This window comes from Fukomys damarensis, unplaced genomic scaffold, assembly GCF_012274545.1.
Source record: "Fukomys damarensis isolate Sample0158 unplaced genomic scaffold, DMR_v1.0_HiC HiC_scaffold_20, whole genome shotgun sequence".
NCBI lineage: Eukaryota > Metazoa > Chordata > Mammalia > Rodentia > Bathyergidae > Fukomys > Fukomys damarensis.
In genome coordinates, this window is record NW_022900932.1 from 42,421,712 (window position 1) to 42,440,510 (window position 18,799).

General features: G+C 43.1%; 1 protein-coding gene across 5 annotated transcripts in view; it reads right to left on the reverse strand.

Moving 5' to 3' along the window:
- The window catches only part of Myof (myoferlin), a 142,582-nt gene that overhangs the window by 10,453 nt on the left and 113,330 nt on the right, over positions 1-18,799 (reverse strand). For 3 of the 5 annotated variants that reach the window (XM_010632083.3, XM_010632085.3, XM_010632082.3), the window contains 11 exons: positions 17,969-18,031; positions 16,391-16,402; positions 14,892-14,990; positions 12,819-12,944; positions 10,824-10,979; positions 10,227-10,318; positions 6,315-6,485; positions 5,465-5,613; positions 3,815-3,954; positions 1,727-1,815; positions 1,545-1,640 (listed from right to left, as the gene is read on the reverse strand). In XM_010632083.3, the coding sequence (XP_010630385.1) occupies positions 1,545-1,640; positions 1,727-1,815; positions 3,815-3,954; positions 5,465-5,613; positions 6,315-6,485; positions 10,227-10,318; positions 10,824-10,979; positions 12,819-12,944; positions 14,892-14,990; positions 16,391-16,402; positions 17,969-18,031 (1,193 nt within the window). The remainder of the gene's footprint in view (positions 1-1,544; positions 1,641-1,726; positions 1,816-3,814; positions 3,955-5,464; positions 5,614-6,314; positions 6,486-10,226; positions 10,319-10,823; positions 10,980-12,818; positions 12,945-14,891; positions 14,991-16,390; positions 16,403-17,968; positions 18,032-18,799) is intronic. The other 2 variants (XM_010632087.2, XM_010632086.3) reach the window with 1 other exon arrangement.

The window sequence follows — 18,799 nt, forward strand, 5'->3', positions numbered from 1 at the left end:
CAGGTCTTGGTTCTTCCTCTCTTTTCTGGTGAATATTTTCATGTTTAATTTTTAGACACGCAAATATTTCATTTGTATTACTTGTGCGCATGCATGTATAGCTTTGTAAGAAACTCCCAATTTTATGTAGTGCTAAACATGGTACTTATGCATTATTCACCTTTTCAAAAATAGTATTACTTTCTCTCTGTGTCTGCCTGTCTCTTTTTTGAGTGCTGAGGACCGGACCCAGCATCTCAAGGATGCTAGACAAGTGCTCCATCACTGAGCTACCACTCCAGCCCAGTATTTGGATTTTAATTTCAAACTTTATATGGTACTTTGAGTTGAGCTTTATTTTTAAATCAGAAAGTCTTTTCTCAGTCCAGTATTACTTGCATTTGCTTAATTTGAAAAAAAATGCTTATAGTAGTCAAATAAATTTGCATATATGTGATTAGCTGGGATTAGTTTTCCTTGGGGAATGGTAATGAGCTCTTGAAGTGAGAGAGAATAATGAAGAACTTGATGAAACATTCCCTGTTGATAGTGAACCTAAATAATAATAATTATGTCTTACACCAATTTTGATTGAAGGGCACTTGGGATCACAGGTGAAACTTGGTTCTCACTTTAGAATATATTACATTTCAACAAGCCTTATCTTCTATAAATTAAAGAACCAAACTCAGTCCAGGTAGAACATCAATAATTCTAGCGAACACCCACATACTGCGTACCATCTGCCTACATTCTCTTAAAATGCCCTGAGTAGCTGAATCTTCTGGATATCCCTGGGAAGTAGCTATTTTCCTTACCTTCATTCTACAGACAAGGGACAGTGAGCTTATGACCTTGCCCAGCTAGCAGGGGAAGGTGCCAGGATTTCAATCTAGGGAATTGACTCCAATGTCTGGTTTCTTAATTACTAAATATAATACTGCAGTCATTGTGTATGATCAAGGCATAGTAAGAAACTAACATCAACATCAACTTGGATTATTTGAAACTGACTTATGGAAGTAAAAGAATAATGAACAATTATGACATTTTACATTTTGGATGTAGGCACTCAGTTAATGTTGGTGGAATAAATTTTTTTTTTCCTTAGAAACCTGCTAATATTTCCTTCTTTCATAGACATTGGCTGCTGGTAATAAAATATATAGAAAAATAAATTTTGGAAACTTGTGTTTCTAAACTTGGTTATCCAAAGAATGAAAGAGGAATAAAATAAATGATATGAGTAAAACTTCCAGAAGTAAAAAATCTACTTAATAAACTGAAGAAAATCTACATTGTTAAAAGAGAAATGAAGAAGTATTAATCAGTTCTTCTAATCACTAAGTACTCCTGCTCATCAAAGAAGCCCATGTGAGTTCCTCTTTTCTTTCTGTTCCCACCTATGTTTTCTTGCAGCTACCCAAGTAGACTGCATTAACAGGACAAGATTAGTTTCAAATCACCAGGAACGCAGTAGTAGTCATCTAAAATAATGACAATTAATGAAGGATGGAGTCTGCTTCATTCCTGAGCTTGTGTCAGGCCCCAACATCTGTCCTCACCCTTTGACATAGATGTCACTCATTTCTTCTCCAGTGATGCTTTTCTCATCCAAGATAACATCCTTGGTGTTCCAGATGATCACACGTAGGTAGTATCTGAAAGGAGCACATTTTGAAAGTCTTTTTCTCTGTCCCTGAACCAAGTTCCCAAACAAGGGTAGCAGTGTCTCAAGATTACCTACCTCTTGGATTTTCGGGGTGTGATGTTGAAAGGAGGGCCTGGTGGTCCCAAACTCTTAGGGAAAACATCCACCCACATCTGAAGTTTTCCCTAAACCATCAAAAAATGAAAAGAGGGCTAAAGTTGTATTATGGTTGGTAGAAACCATAATCTTTTACATTTCTTAACAAACTATTTCTTCAGGCTTGCTAACTTATTGGTCTATATGGAAGACAGTAAGTGGAACAGAAGAGTAAGGCAAGATTAATGTTTTATCTGCAATGTCATTTAGGCCACCCACTTTCCTTCTTCACTTAGGGGGCTCTGACGACTGTGTACACTTGTTTGCATCATAGTTTGAGTTTTCCCTGGTTAATAAATGAGGGACTTCCCATTACCTACCCCTCCACTCTGTATGCTATGACTTAAAATTGGGTCTTTTATCCTCCAACAGTTCTCATGCTGTTACTCTACTAACCATCACATTGCCTACTGGATATTGGTCCCAGTTTTGTAACACAAAGGGATTCTCCACTCACCTCAAGATATAGAACCAGAGTAATATAAATGGTATTTAACTGTAACTGAGTAACATGAACATTAGTGTTCGCAATAGCTAAGGATTCCCTGCCATTGGCTCACCAATGTCCACCACCAGTAGGAGGCTCACAGAAGAGAAGAGTGAAGGCATGAGCTAATACTTACACTGCTGTTCTGGTGAGGCTCTACTTCGCTCTTTGTCTGCCACAGACTGGGCCTATTGATCTGACTGGAATGTTCTTCCAGACAGTCTCGAAACACCATTAAACAAACTCTATCAAGCATAAAAACCAATTTATAGTCTCCAAGCTATTTTTGGATGTTCTATTGACTCTGTCTTCAGACAAAAAGAGACTGGTTTTCAAGAAAGCTGCCAGGAAAACCACTAGATTGGCTTCCTAGTGCATTGTGATCAAAATAAATTACCTGGCGCTCTTAGAAAAGGATATATTTTACTATGATCCTGACTTTCTTCCAACTAATCTCTAATGCTCAGGGCCCTATAACACATCAAGCAAACTGCAGAACATTAGGCATCCAGGTGTCTCCTAAGTCCTAGACACAGGATGTGTCTATCAAATGCTGTAGGTTGGTAGATTCCAAGGGAGAAATCTTCCACACCTAGTCATTTCTTGAGACTCCTGTACAATTGAGATTTCTGAGGGAAGAGAGGAAGCCTTGTCAGGCTGTAAGGCTCTTTGTTGAGCAAAGAAAAATAACCCTCCTCCTCTTCCTCTTCCTTTACCTCCCTTTTTTTCCCTTTCCCCCCTCCTGCTCCTTCTACTTCTTCTTTACAGCTACTCTACCACCGAGCACTCTACCAGATTACTATTCTTAAGATGTGATTCTCTCACCACCTTCCAGGTACTTGTTAAAGTTCAGATTCCTAGCCACAGCCTAACCCTATATGACCCCTATCTCTGCAGCTGCAGTCTGGAAATGTTCATTGTAACTAGCTTCCACATAGATTATTTTTTCATTGTCCATGCTTGGCTTTGCTTCTTTGGAAAGGGCTCCCCAGTTTTCAGGAGCTGACATGTCCTGCTACTGTGCATGGTTCTTGTGACCTTGCATCCTGTGCCCTGCAGACTTGCTTCCCTAACCTTTTAGTCTCGTATGGCAATTGCTCCCCAAGCAGGTCCAAGACCTCTGCCCTCATCCCAGATCCTGCCTACAGCTGAGTGGTTCACTGATAAACAGCTGGGCCAAGTTGGGGCAAACAGTCCCTATATATTTTAAAGTAGATGAGGCTACATTATGACACAAAAACACACAGGAACTGTCCATAGCATCTAGACTCATAGGAAGGAGGTCATGGCAAAGAGTAGATTAAATAGACTTGTAGGGAAAAACAGACAAGAGACAAGGGAGATTCTGATTCAAGTTTGTTCTGAGTTATAGAAAAATCTGTGTTGCATTTAGTGAGCTTTCTGACAATTCTTACAATAAATTCCCTTTGAGATGAAGTTAACTTGAGTTTCACTTCTAAATCTGTATTTAAAAGTATACAAGGGGCAAATCTGTAAGTTACTATCACTACATCTGAGGTGTAGATGTAAAGTCTTTTCACCTGAGAAATGTTGGGCTGGAAGGTACTATGCAAAGTCCTCGTTTCCACGTGCTCAGGGACCAGGCCTTGAGTCCGGAGTATGTGAAGGGCAAGGCGCTCTTCAGGGGCCCCAAGGTGCTGGTGCAGGATTTTGTTGGCTTCTGGAATGGAAAATGGCACCGAAACTGGGATAGGCATTTGAGATCAGTGTAGCCTGACTGCCTTGAGCAGCTTGTGGCACTTCACTCTAAATTTTGCCAGAATAGGTAGGCACTGTTAATATGTAAGTTTAGACTTGAAGGAACAGTGGACAGAAATAGCTCTGGACCAGGGGCCTTGCCCAACCCATGTTCACAGCCAAGTTGTGGACTGCCAGTAGCAAATGGACTAGAGCACACCAGAATGAGACTATATATATTTTTGTGGTATAGGCTCACAGCCACCTCCCTTGCCATTCAAAGTGGCCATATGACCAAATTCTGCTGGAATGGAAGTGACTTGCAGATCACATCTGGACTGAGCTCATAAATCTGTGCCACATAGGGTCCTCCATATGTCCTTCTCTTCTGGATGTGGAGAAGGACAGCAACCTTGAATGCCTCTGTTGAAGAACAGCAAAGGTACATCACGGAAGGGCCCTGAGTCCATGAGGCACATTTGGAATAAGCCCACCCACCTGTAGAAATGCCCATGCTGAATTAAAGAAAAATAAACGTCTAGTGTATGTATAGAGCCACTGAAATTTGGAAGTTCAAATATTACAGCAGTTAGCATCAGTATGGCATTGAAAAACCACAGCCCCCTAATTTTTAAACATTTCTCGTATTGAGAAGTTGGTTCTATGTTCTTTCCCCCTGAACCTGGACACAAACTAAAGCACTGGAATACAGGGCCAGGGATTTAGCTCAGTGGTTCTACTGCCTGCCTCGCAAGTGCAAAGTCCTGAGTTCAATCCCCAGTACCCCCCCCCCAGTCTAGAGTATAAAGGATGACTTCTGCATCTAGGGATGAAAGGCCCCAAATCTCCGGCTTGGTTTTCTTAGAACACTTGGGACACTCACTCTAAGGGAAGCCATTCATCTGTAAGGACCCTGAGTACACCCTACTCTCTCAGATGCAAAAGCGTATCATACCCTCTGATCTTCTCTGAAGCTTATTTCAGTCTTGGTCACAGTGAGCTGTTTATGTGTCAGGATAGATTGTTGCTTTACAAATTACTGCTTGGGAAAGAGCAAAACCCCAAGCTTGGACATGAGCTGAATGGGAACTTGGCAGCCTCTTCAAATCACCCCACTGCATCCCCGAGGCTTCTCAAGAAGGGTCGGAAGAATGATGGAGTAACTTGGAAGAGAAATTCTTACACCACTATCTGAACATTTTTTGAACGAACTAAGTATAACATGGAAATTAGTTACTAGAACTTTGTGTTCAAAGCTTAAATGGCTACGACCTGGAAAGGTCAAGTAAAACATAAGACAAACAAGAAAATGTGTCTACTTTGACACTTGACCAGACAACAGAACTGCACTGTAATGTGACTTTTGTTAGAGTTGTGTGTGCAGTGTCTCGTATGGTATAATTAGGGTACCAGCTCTGTCCTTCCCTCTCCTCAGACCTAGCAGTAGGAATGGGTAATTGTACTTTGCTTACAGTCCCCGGCTATGGGCTCACCAAATTCATCCAAACTGTAGTCTCGTCCTCCGTATCTGATTCTACCTCCATCTTCAGAGAGGATGGGTGATGGGAAGCCTTTGAATCTGGCCACGTTTTGAAGCAGCTGTGTCGGTCTCAGTTGATCTCTCCAGGTATTTATTCCAGAACTGTGAATAACATCACACATTGCAGAGTCTCAGCAGGGCCCACAGTTCTCTTGGATTTCCACACACTCACACACGCATGCACACTCACATACTTTTAGGTACTCCAATATAATGTCTAGAAATCTCTTTTAGAGGCTAAAATCCACATGTTAATTTGGCCTCTGCCCATCCATCATTTTTATGTATTTATTGTTATTGTTTGCCTGGAGCTTTCCTACTCTGCAAAACTGAGGAGCTTCAGATCATGGCAGCCATAATGGGCAAATTCATCAACTAGAATTGGCAAACTCTAACTCATTAGATTCTATTGAAAAACACTGGAAAGCAGACAGTGGAAGGCAGGTATCACAAAATCGATCAATTCAGGGAACTTCTGCTGTCTATCATCACTAGCCCTCATCCCTGATAACCAGAGGCAAGTTCGCAAAGGAGGTGAAGGGATCGGTTTTCTGAGTGCTGTCTGTCACCTATGCCACCCAGCACTTCTGTAACCACCACTATTCTGTATAGACTACTATACAAATCGGGCAGTGTGGTGACCCTAATTCTCCCTAAGAGAATCCTGTTATTGGAAATAGTATTTAAGTGATGGAAAGGAAGAGTGGCACAGTGAAGAGAGACACCTGGTAGAGAGCTGAAGTCTCCCCAGATGGTACAGTCGCTAGCACACAGGGCTTCCATTCCTAGCTGAAGCGACTTACATACAGTACTGCTCAGGTATCCCACAGTGGGCCCCAAACCGGGAAAGGAAGCGGTTTTCCAGATCAATGATTGTTTCTCCTACTTTTTCATCACGGGTAAAGGTGTCATAATCATAGACAGAGATTTTCAGGTCCTTTTCCTGAGGTAAGTAGCAGCTCAGTTCATACATTCTAAATAAAGAAATGTAGGGTTAGAATCTCCACAACCCATTATAGGCATCTTACAAAAACCCAGGGGTCCATCAAAGAATATCCAGGAAGCATCTATGGCTATTGGAGGAGAACGACAGATTAGGACGAGGGTGGGTGAGGGGACTTGATAAATAGTAAATGCTATTGATAAAACAATGACCCTTGACTTACAAACTCAATTCATTCACAAGGGCTGGATGTAACTCAGGTTGGTCAATTGAAGGCTCAGGCTCCTCTACAGGGCCTTCAAAGTCTCTCTCCTGCATACAGGCAGCTCTCAGTGTCCTTAGCAAGACACGGGCCCAGTATTTCTCAGTGAACCCCACACAGGCAAGGATGTTATAATGTTTCTTCCAGAACTCTTTAAGGGTTAAATGTGTATCTGAGAGCATCCGGAAGCACAAGCGGCTGGCATTCGGGTCCTAACTCAAGTCTTTGTTCATAAGTTAAAACTAACCCAGGTTGTGTGTCAGGCCAGTCATAATTTAAGAGTCCACAGTATATGCTTGCTCATGAACAAAGCATGGGCTTATAAACCTACATTCAGATCCTAGCTCTGCTCCTTACTAGAGGTGGGACTCTAGGCCACTTACTTAACCTCTCTGTGCTCAGTTTGCTCACCTGTAATGTGGTTTATGTGCCATCTGCATGGTTACAAGTGTTTAGACAGGGTTTGGCAAACGTACATTTAGGAAAACCTAGTAATAAGGCAAATAATAAGGCATTCTAATATCAATGTCATCATCATCATCGCACACCTATTAACCAGGGCACAGGGGCATCCTCTCCAGCAGGGAGATTACTGAAGCCCAAGAACTCTGACTTACAGCCCCTCCTCTATGCCCACTGTGGTGTGAAGCCTCAACTGAGATCCCTGCTGCATGGAACATCTTTGACCCAACCCAGAGAGCACAAGGGAGGGGCGTGAATGGAATTCACCCATAGAGTGTGGGGTGCAGGAACTTTGTGTGTGTGTGTGTTTAAGGCTTTTCTGTAGAACCTGCATTACAGGAAGAAGAACAAAAGTATTTCATGTGGCAGGTGAGCAGTGTGGCTCAGGGGTGCTGCAGCGTGCACATCAGCTCCATGTGCGCAGTGTTTTGCTTTGTATTTGCACTGTCCACAGAAGTCCTGGCCCCACAGGAGGTGCTTAATAAACTGTGTGAAAGGGCAACTGAAAGCCCCCCGTATCCCTCCTTTCCTCCTCCTTTCTTGCCGTACTCTGGCATGTGGACTGCTCCCTGCCCAAAGAGTTAGGCATGTCAATCCACTTAAGCAGAAGAGGGTGTCCAAGGGACTCAGGAAAACCTACAGGATGCTTCCTAGATAAATCTCAGGGGCTTTCTAGACTGCAGCAGCCATCCCGAGGAAGCAGAAGGCAGGGATGAAAAAGGCACCTTGAATCATGATCACAAATGAAGCACTGAAGCCAGATATGATGGCACATGCTTGTTATCACAGCACTGTGGAGGCTGAGGCAGGAGGATTGCCGTGAGTTTGAAGCTAGCCTGTCTTACAAAGTGAGTAAAGACCAGCCCGAATTGCACAGTGAGACCCTGTCTCAAAAAAACCAACACATACACTCACAAAGAAGCACTGAACCCACACATGCCTATAATATCAAATTTCTAATCCTGGATTCAAAGGACAGGCGCTATGTGTCCTTTGAGAAGATGATGTCTTTCATCAAATAAGGTCGAGAACTCCTTCTTTTGGTGTTCTTTTGAGCAAACCAAAGGCCTTGAGAATTCCTCAGTGATTGTCTTTTTTAATGCAGATGTCTTGGTTTGACTAATACTTTTTTTCCCCTTGCAGTATCAATTAATATCTTATGGAAGACACTGACACTGTTGAATGCAATGTTGAGAATGCTAACGTAATACGAAGGACTAGGGATTCAGCTCAGTGTCTCTGCACCTGCTTCACAAGTGCAAGGTCTTGAGGTCCTGAGTTTGATCCCCAGTATCCCCCCTCCAAAAAAAAATATGATAATATGCTGAACAATGACCAAACACACAGGAAAGGTTGCTCCTGCCTGGATTCCTGTCCCAGGATCTCCAAGAGTCTCTAAGGTCAAGACAGCCACCTCCTAAGACAGAGGCCATGAACCGCACCCTGCTGGAAGAGGGAAGTCTGCACACCCGCTGGACAGCCACTGGCTGAGCAGAGCCTCACGGCATTGCTTCCATCCAGAGCAGCTCCAAGCAAGACTTTTCCTGCCCTTAATTAGCTTGCACTTGGCTCCTCTGAGACGGGCTATTCAGACAGGGTTGCCTTTTCCCCTTCAAAGCTGGCTTTCCCTGCTTCCCTGTCTCCCTCACACAGAGCCCTCCTTCCTGCCCTGCATGCCTTTTCCTGTCTAGACCTTGGGGCTGGATCAGCAGAAGAAAAGGAAAACGATCATGTTGCTGTGCCAGAGGATTACTTCCTCACCTCGGCCCCAGCACAGCCTTGAAGCATAGAGCACAGAGGGTGTACACGTGTGTGTGTGTGTGTGTGTGTGTGTGTGTGTGTGTGCCTACACCTGGGGTTTGAGTGTGGTCTCGTGTGTATGTCTGTTAGTCTGGGTGAAAGAGCACCGAGGTGCACGTGCATGTGTGTGTGTGTGCAGACGCTTGACAATGGGGGGCGTGGAAAGAGCTCAGTTGAATATACAAGATCATAAACCAACAAATACAGTCCCCGTGACCACCAGGAACGGTGCTCTCCCACTCAGCAAGGTTCTGGAAAAATAACATGATTGTGAAGTGCTACCAAAAGTGTTGGGAGAGGCTGGACATGGAGTCAGGAGCTTCCACCCACATCTGGGCTCTGTCACTTACTTGCTCACAGGCAGAGCTCTTGGAGCTCTGTGTCCCCATCTGTGAGGCTGGGCTGCTCATCGGACACTGGGGTCCGATGGCTTGGGTTCAAATCCTGCCTCTGTAGGCACAGATGTTCTCTAAGCCTCAGTTTCCTTTGTTATAAGACAGGGATAATGAGGTCGCCTCAGAATCATGAGATTTTTGAGATATTTTATGAAACAGCTTGGCGTACTCCCAGTAAGCATGAACCAGAGGCAGGTCCTATCAAGGCAGGCCTCTTGAGCACTGGGGTCACAGGTGTGCACCACCACATGCAGCAAGAGATAATTCCGAGGAGACAAATGCAATAGAGTAACAGAGAGCTGACGAGACAAATGTAACAGTCTAGAAACAAGTCCTAGCTTGTCGCTGTGAAGAAAATGGTGTTATTTCAAGAAACTCTGGGAACAGCAGACAAATGGAACAGGACAAATGACCCTGTCATTTTCTGTCCCCTCCTTGGTTTGGGTAACAGAGCCAATAATATATTTATGGATCAAAATGGTGAGACCGAGGCGTCGCAGAAACCAGAACCCAAATGGGACTCTGGAAGTAAGATCAGCATCTCACTCTGGCTACGTCCCTCACTGTCCCCGAGTGTATGTTCACCCCCCTCTGTCCTTCTCCCACCAGGCTCTGAGCCATTCTCTCCTCAGAGGGGTCCACCTCATGATTTATTTTCCTCATCACATTTTGTGCTTCTCTGTACCCTTGTACTTGTGCGTTTAGCTGTTTATTACCTGTTACCCTGACTAGAACATTGGTCTCGTTCATGATTAGTTTCAGGTCCTAAAGCAAGGCTGGGCACGTGCCACATCCTTAGTACGTAATCCATGAAAAAATGAATGAAAGAAAACCGTTTTAAAATGTTTGTTACCTGCCAAAGACTGGGTTGAGAGTGTTGGGAATGTAGTGGTCTCGATCTTCAATGACTTTTTTGCCCAGTGTTATTTTTATGTAAGGGTCACACTGCGAGGGAGAGACAGATGAGATGAAATGTTATGTCATCGAAGGATGCAAGTTGAAGTTAGTTTCGGGGACAGACTCCCGCTTGTTTCCACACCCACTCCCAGCTGATGATAAGGTGGCAGGGCTGTGGCACCCACGCCCCTAAGATGAGGTCTGAGCAAATTCTCCTTTAGGTGGCAGGCAGCCAGGTGCCCTCAGAGCACATGTGCGGGTGAAGAGGCAGGACGGGGGCAGCCGTGGCTCTGCTTACGCTGGCCCTGTGACTGGAGAAAATCGTGTCCCTGGTCACATCTGTAAAATGAGAAGGATGAACCAACAGCCTTAAGCCCCCGCAAGCTCTTAGGTAAAGCCCCAGGAGGACAGTCCTCCTAAATACATTGTTTTGATAAAGTATCTTTCCCCCAGTGAGATAACAGACGCCCAGAAAGAAAGAACGTGACAATTATTGTGGCTGATGACTGTAATTATCTTGCTACAGGAGAAGGCCCCACACCCAAACTCTTACCAGGCCATTGTTGTCCTGGGGCTGGAGCTCTAAGCCTCGAACAATGTAAATCCTAACCGTGCATTCCTGTGGGACGCTGTCAGGTAATTCCCGAAACTGCCTGGGAGGGGCCGGCATGCTGGGGTCATCCGACAGGGGGTAGACTCGAAAAGAACCCTAAGAGAAGACACAGATGACCCTTAGGGCTCCGAGCACGCCTTTTTCGCTCAGAGCCCCAGGGACAGCCACGGGTCATGGGATCGGCCCATGGAGGGCTGCCTTTTGCAAAAGGAATAACTACATTTTTCTTTGGGAGTTTGCAATAGGGATAGTGAAATGATCATAAAGCAATTACTTAAGAGATCACAAGAGGGAAGGAAGTCAGGGCAGAGCAGGAACTCAGGCAATAGCTGGGCAGGAGATGAAGGTGACTCTGGTCAGTGCGAGGGAGGTGGTGGTAAGAAGAGGTGACATGCGTCACATACACTGGAGAGCAGAATAAACCCAATGAAGGACTGAAGGTGATTTTCCTTCTCCAGAATCACCCTGCTGCATCCTGGCCCACTCCCAGGAAGTCTTCTTCATTTCAGTCTTTCAGCTGAAAGGTGTCATCCCCTCCAGCACACCTTGGCCACCTTGGGGGTAGTTGTGTCTCTTACCTGCCTCCCTCCGGACCCGCATGCACCCTCTTGCAGTGCTGACCTCCACACCGAAATGGGCTATCCACTGTCTACATCCTCCCCTAGACAGTGAGCCTCCCGAGACAGGACATTAGTTCTTGGTCATCACTCCCTCGCCAGCGTTTAACACAGGCTGTACATCTGGCAGGGGCATGAGAAATGTGCTTTGAATGAATGCACCAGCCAGCCCACTGGAGAGATGATATGGTTTACGATATGTTGATAGTTTCCTATCTGGAAACCAGCTCCAGCATAGGGGAAGCGCTGCAGTTGAAATCAGAACATGGGGACCTTCATTCTGGTCATCTTCATTCAAGGAAGCAACAGGAGGAAAACATCTACTATGTGTCTGGGATCCCAAACTAAGGGAATTCAGTGTGGCACAGGGATATCAATAAGCTGGCCTCTCATGCTTTAACTGCATGGTGGGAGGCTGCATGAGAAGGATTTGAGATGGTGTATAGGATGTAATTCCCTGACCCATAAGCCATGTCTGTGATTGGCAAAGGATTAGGAAAAGGTAGCGTATCTGCCCTGGCTTTGCCAAGTGTGGTTGGAGGGAGTGGTAGCCATAAACACCAAGGCAAAGTGAAAGGTGCTTTCACAGTGAGTGCAGTGAACCCAGACCTTTGGGAGCGCTGAGCAGAAGTGAATCATCCCGCCTGAAGCAATCAGAGAACTCTCCAGAAAGAGCGTGACATTTGAGCTGGCACTTACAGCATGAGTACGACTTTGTCAGACCAAAGGAGGGAAGGAAGAAGAGCCTGTCCCAAGGCTCCGAGCTGTGAGAGGACAAGGCGTGTTTGGGGCTTGGGAGAGGTTCTGGGCAGGAGGGTGGGGCATGTGAAGGAAGGGTGGCAGGAGGGATTGGGGGGACATACTGCTTGTGAAAGGTCAGCTCTGTTATTGGAAGGAGTTGAGACTTGATCCTGTGGAAACCCAAGCGATGTCTCTAAGCTATCAAGACTCAGGATCACATTTGTTTACACAGGGGACGGATTGGCTGGGAGGAAAAGGTCTGAGGACAATAGACTAGCAAGTTGTCACAACCATCCTGCTGAAAACCTTGAGGACAGCGGAATATGGAGAAGGAACTCAGTCTTTCAGTCTTGGAAAGGTCTCAATGTATAGGATTCTAACCTGGATGACCTGAGCAGGGAGAAAGAGGTACTGAGAATCGCTTTGAGTGACCTGGCTCCTTACTGCCATTGGGCTTATTAGCAGCTTCTACTTCTTTCAGAGGTTGGAAGACACAGATCTGTCCCAGAGATGGTTGTCCTTTACCCTAGGAAACAAAGGCAGCTTTTAAGCAGGTGACCACATATATTTTACTCACCTTAAACTCTCCTACCACAGATGGATCTTCATTCTCCTCTGATTTTCCTCGGTACAATTTGAAGGTATCTGAGAAGTCTGTCAGGCCCTCAAAGGCAGCAACATCCTCGAGTTCACAATCATATATCTAGGAACCATCAACAAGTTCTTAATTTCTTATTAAAATACAGGTAGGGTCCAAAATCAAAAGGACTGACAATACCAAGCACACAGACAGGGCATCTGGAACTCACATAGTGCTGGTGAGACTGCAGCATGCTACAAACTTTGGGAAAAGCCTGGCATTTTCTTACGGAGTTAACTATTCACCTATCCTAGTTTTCATAAATTGCATTCCTAGATACTTACTGAAGATAAATGAAAATATGTCCCTGTGATACAAGAATGTCCATAGCAGTTTCATCACTAGGAGAACAGATAGGGCCTGGGGATTTGGCTCAGTGGTTCTACCGCCTGCCTCACAAACACAAGGTCCTAAATTCGATCCCCGGTACAAAAAAAAAAAAAAAAAAAAAGGAGAAGAGACAAACATACTCACAGAATGAAATATTTCCCAATAATAAAAAGGGAAAACCAATGACACACATTGTACAAAAGTACAGCGTGGAGGTAAAGAAGTCATGAGTACATTTATATTGAGAGGAAAGAAAAAAACAAACCCAAACAGGCAAGACCAATCTATGATATTAGAAATTAGGTCAGACAAGGAGGTGGACACCTGTAATCCCAGCTGAGGCAGGTTTGCCAAGTGAAGGCAGCCTGGGAAGTTTGGAGAGACTCGGTCTCAAACTATAAATGCATGAATGAATACGGGAATGAATGGAGCTCTGGATGTAGTTCAGGGCTCCCCGGACTCAGTCCCCAGTACTAAAGAAAAGAAGATCAGATCAGTTACCTCTGGGAGGGGGCAGGGTTAGGGAGGACTGGCTGAAAGGGCACAGAGGAACTTTCTGTGCTGGTGGAAGTGTGCTTTGTCTTGTTTGGGAAATGGCTTATACAGGTGGGTGCAATGATGAAAACATTTTATTAGGGCCAGGGATTTAGCTCAGTGGCACTGTGCCTGCCTCACGGGTGCAAGGTTCTGAGTCCGATCCCCGGTACCAAAAACAACAACAACAAAAAACAAAACAAAAACTTATTTTATGGCATATAAAAAACCTCCATAAAAATCTAGAGGAGGAGCGGAGGAGAGATGAGCGAGGAGGAAAGAGGGAAGAGAAGAAGGAGCAAAGGGAAGGAAAGAGAAGAAAGGAAAAAGAAGGGGACGAATCAATGGGGAAAGGGAAAGAGGGAAAGAGGAGAAAGTGCGAGACTGATCCCCCTGCCTCATTCAATAATGTTTTTCTAAATTAGTGATTCTTTGAATGTTGTTGTTTCTTAAGCTATAGTTGGATATTATATAATAACATGCAAGGATGTAGGTTTTTCCACTTTGAGGGGGGAAATTATTTGCATGACTAGATACTTTTTATTAAAAACTGTTTTCCTATACATTCCTGTATCTATTTTAGCATTTGCTTCTCCCTGAGTACATTAGCTATTGAAAAGTTGAAGCGTTAGAAAACTCAGGACGTTAACAGAATGATCAGAGGAGCCAGACCTGCCTGGCTCAAAAGCTAGTTTTCCTGCTGGATGTATGTGCCCGTAGTTAAGATTTTAAACTGCAGAGATGTGATGGAATCAACTTTTCAGCTAACAAAATCCCACCTCTTTCAGTCAACAGAAGGAAGCATATTGTTATCTACTGTTGTTCTGCAACACCATAACTCTGGGGTCTCCCTGAGGCAAACTGGATAACTGTTGGCTTAATTAGTGTGGTGCCAATCCATTCCCAAACCCTCTGTCAGACGCCGCCAAGTGTCCCAAAGCAGTCATACAACATAGCAGCTTTCTTAAGCCCTGGGATCTTAGCAAAGCCAAACCTGTTTGAAGAGGGCTTTCCAGGAGCTTGGAGGTACCCCTGCCCACTCCCTAACCATACCCATCATGGGATATTACAGTGTTCTTAGCTCAGTCTGAGGCCAGTTTTAATACACATTGATTCCCCAACCCGTAACAGTGTAGGTCCAGATACCTTGAGTTTGGAATAGCCTTTCTGAATATATTGTCCACATTTTTCATGTTCCCCTGATGATGCATAAAATTTGCTCCACCAGTCCACAACTTCTTCTTCCTACAGACATATCACAATGAAAACAATCTTTACTGTTGACCTGGATTTCCAATTTACACAGCAAACCTTCTATGTAATAGGTAAAAAGCTTAGGTACTTCTGTCCTGGCTAGAAGTGAAATTATGTGTCTTTGTTCACACACCCTGTGGACTAAACATTCATAGTATTTCTGCTCAGAAGCTAGAGGAGAAATGACCATCCCAAGCCAATGAAGTGTGTTTGGTTTTAATGTCCACAGTTATACTAGGTGATTCTTTTACATTCTATGCACAATCTATTAATTTTTCTGGTTTTTACTTTTTTATCCTTTTGAATTGAATGTAAACATCAACTCAACAGGGTTAAAAAAAATAAAATTTAGGGGCTGGGGATTTAGCTCAGTGGTGCTGCCGCCTGCCTCACAAGCACAAGGATCCGAGTTTGAGCCCCAGTACCAAAACATAAATAAAAAATAAAATAAAATTTACATATACAAATTAATTAAAATAAAACCTCTAATATTTTTCCACTATGTTATTTCCTTAGCCCTTTTAGCCAACAGTATATTATAATACAAAGCTTACTAAGCTAAGAGTTGAAAAACTGGTTTTAATTCAAATTCTATCTTTATGTTATAAGTCATACTCATGTTAATAGCCACAGTGGATTGGCCAAATTGGTCAACATCTCTGAATATCAATTTCTTCATCCACTGAAAGGGATAACAAAATCTACCTCCATCTACCTCAGGGAGTTGATCTAGAAATCCAATAAGATTATTAAGAGAAAAGACATGGGAAAATTAAAATGCAAAGCAAGTATAGGGAGGTGTGGTGGTTTGTTTAGCCAGTTATGGTGAACCTTTTAGAACTTTCAATGATAAAAACAGCCCTGTGCTCTCACAGGTTGAATGCACAATATATAAGTCAATTATGCCACATTTTCAAATTATAGAAATCTTCCCACTCAGATTTCTGACAATAGGTCTTCATCTAATTCAGGTATTACTGATTTTAATCTGCCTTGGAAATAGCAATGTTGCCAAAAGTACAAATATCATCTGTAACTTAGCTCTGTACTCAGTGTTGGTGTGAGAAATAAGGAACAAAGAAGCATTATTTCTCATTTGCATATATATACATACTTATATATATATATATATATATATATATATATATATATATATATATATATATACTTATGCCTATATGTATGTTAGTAAGCTTACAGGTACATGTTTATATGGACATAATACATATTATCATACACACATACTTATGTGTGGGTCACACATAGTTACAAAGAATTACTTCCCTTTGATAGATCAGAATCTAGCCCCTAGATTTAGAAAAATATTCATTTATATATCACTTGTAGGCAAGAAATACATGACTCTTAAATGCAATATGTATTATACTTACCTTTTCTGTAAGCTACACATGCACATGTGTGATCAGGAAGAGGGCAAACCACACGACAGGTCAGACAGATATAAGGTTAATGCCCCAGGAACATTTAAGGAAAGAGAAAGGAGAAATTATTTTTTCATGTATATTTCATGTATAGTATCAGTATTTTAATGAATTATTTAATTTTAGTCAAGATGTTCTCATCACTGATCACACCTTATTTATCCTCTGAAAATATATAAAAGGGTTACCCACAGTGCTCAAATGAAAGGCTCAGAAGCAGTCCCCCATGTGGTGTGTTGTTAGTGGGTCAGATAATCAGTCTCGTGGTGGTGAACACAGTGGTCGCTCAGGAGGGTTTATGTGGAGCTGCTCATCTTCCTTCCTGAAATCTTTCACCTCAATTGTACCTCCAGCTTTACCTAAATTTCAGCCCTCCGAGAACTTCCCTGTCATGCAATACTATCATGGAAGTGCCTAGTCTTCCCTACACCTCTGTTATAACACCGAATAAGCGCTCATTCACCACAACTGTTCTACTATGAGGATATCAAGTTTCTCACTGTCCAAACCCTTCTTTCTGAATTTTTTCCTAGTAAATTTGTCCCACCTCAGGGCACCTCCAACAGGTAAGCGAAGGGACAGCTAGAATGTTAGGGCTTGAATTTTCTCTTGGTACCTGCTGGGACATTAGCCAAGCTCACTTTGGAGTAATTTGAAGAAATTCTCAGAACTCCTTTTTGAAACCCTAGGTTCAAGTTCACTCCTAAGATGGAGAGAGAGCATCTGCTCCCTAAGGGCTACACTGAACAGCTGTCACACGAGGGCCACCTTGCTGGTGTAAGTGCTCCTCAGGATTTCAGGCTGGCTTTCATTCAGCACAACAGAATTGCCAACAGAGGCAGAGAGACAGATAGATGTATCAAATCTTTCTATTACATTCATTGCAGAGAAGGATTAAGGCTGAAATCATCACAAGGTGAAGTGAGATTTTGGAGAGAGAAGAATTTTTTAAAAAATCAAAAGTACTTTCGCACTCTCAGTGGTTTCTGAATTCAGATACGAAACTCACAGTCTGTTTGCTCACATCTATTTTCAGCTATACAAAACTTCTTCCAAGAAAAGAACATTTAGTGTTTTAAAAGGCATTATTAAAACAAGTTGCTGATTTTATTTTATTTTATTTATTTATTTTTTGGTACTGGGGATTGAACTCAGGTCCTTGTGCTTGCAAGGCAGGCCACTGAACCGCTGAGCTAAATCCCTGGCCCAACAAGTTGCTGATTTTAAAATTTAGGGTTAGTATGAGAGAATTCATTTGTGTCCACTTGTTCATTATTTTGTGAAGAAAAGAAATTGAAGCAACTGATGTGACTTGCTTTTTTATATCTAATAATCAACTCACGACAGGAGTCAGAGTGTTAAATGGAACAGAAGATTCTTCCCTTAGGTTTAAAACAGTCCTATTTTGTTTAAAAAATCACCTTTCACTCCAAAATCTATTAGTAGAGAGGATCTGAAGGAATTCATTTACGACTTTAGACTAAGCCCAGTCCCAGGCAGCTTCATGAGTTTTCTTATCATACATACATGCACTGTCCTTGGAGAAGCCATTTTGCTGAGTGCTGCTGAAACGCTGCTTAAGCACTGGAACTGGAAGGGAGGTGTTTAAATGGCCATGTAAGAACGCCTGTGTTATTCAACTGGCACTTGATCAATTTGTCCCAGATACTTATTTCTCATTTTTCTCATGGTAGTGCTGAGCCCATTTGTGAAGAGCCCATGGAATTCACAGGGTATCACCATGAGTTTCTGAAGCATGATGTTGTCACCTACAGACATAGCCTCCAGCCCCCAGCCACAGCACAGTTTACCCAGGAACAAAGCCTGAATCGAGTTAGTAGCAATATATATGCATGGCATATACAGCATATGTAATTCAGGAGATCAGCAAGCTTGCCACTGGCTTCTCCAAAGCTTAACACTGCTCACTTGACTTTGCAGAGTCATGCCATATTCCCCATGATGGACCGGTACAGTCATGTTTTTAGAAGTGATTTCAATCAGGCTTCTTATTTACACGGTGTACTTCAATTAGGTGTGAGAACAAGCCGATTAAAGTCATTTAGAGTGCAGTGGGAATAACTGACACTACCATTCTCAAACTTGCTAGGCTTCAAGGTTAAAGTCAGTGATGCCAAATGACTTTTTTAAGAATGTCTCACTATCTTAGCCTCAACCTCTGTTAACTACTGCTAAGAAATGAGTGGAGATGATGGCACAGATTATTGGCTTATTTTTCTCCTTATTTCCCAGCAGAATTTAGGGCTACTGAGTACACAGAAGGCATGGAATAAGAAATGATTGACAATGACAGATGGTAAAGCTGGAGGCAGATTATTAAGCAGGACATTACAGTTC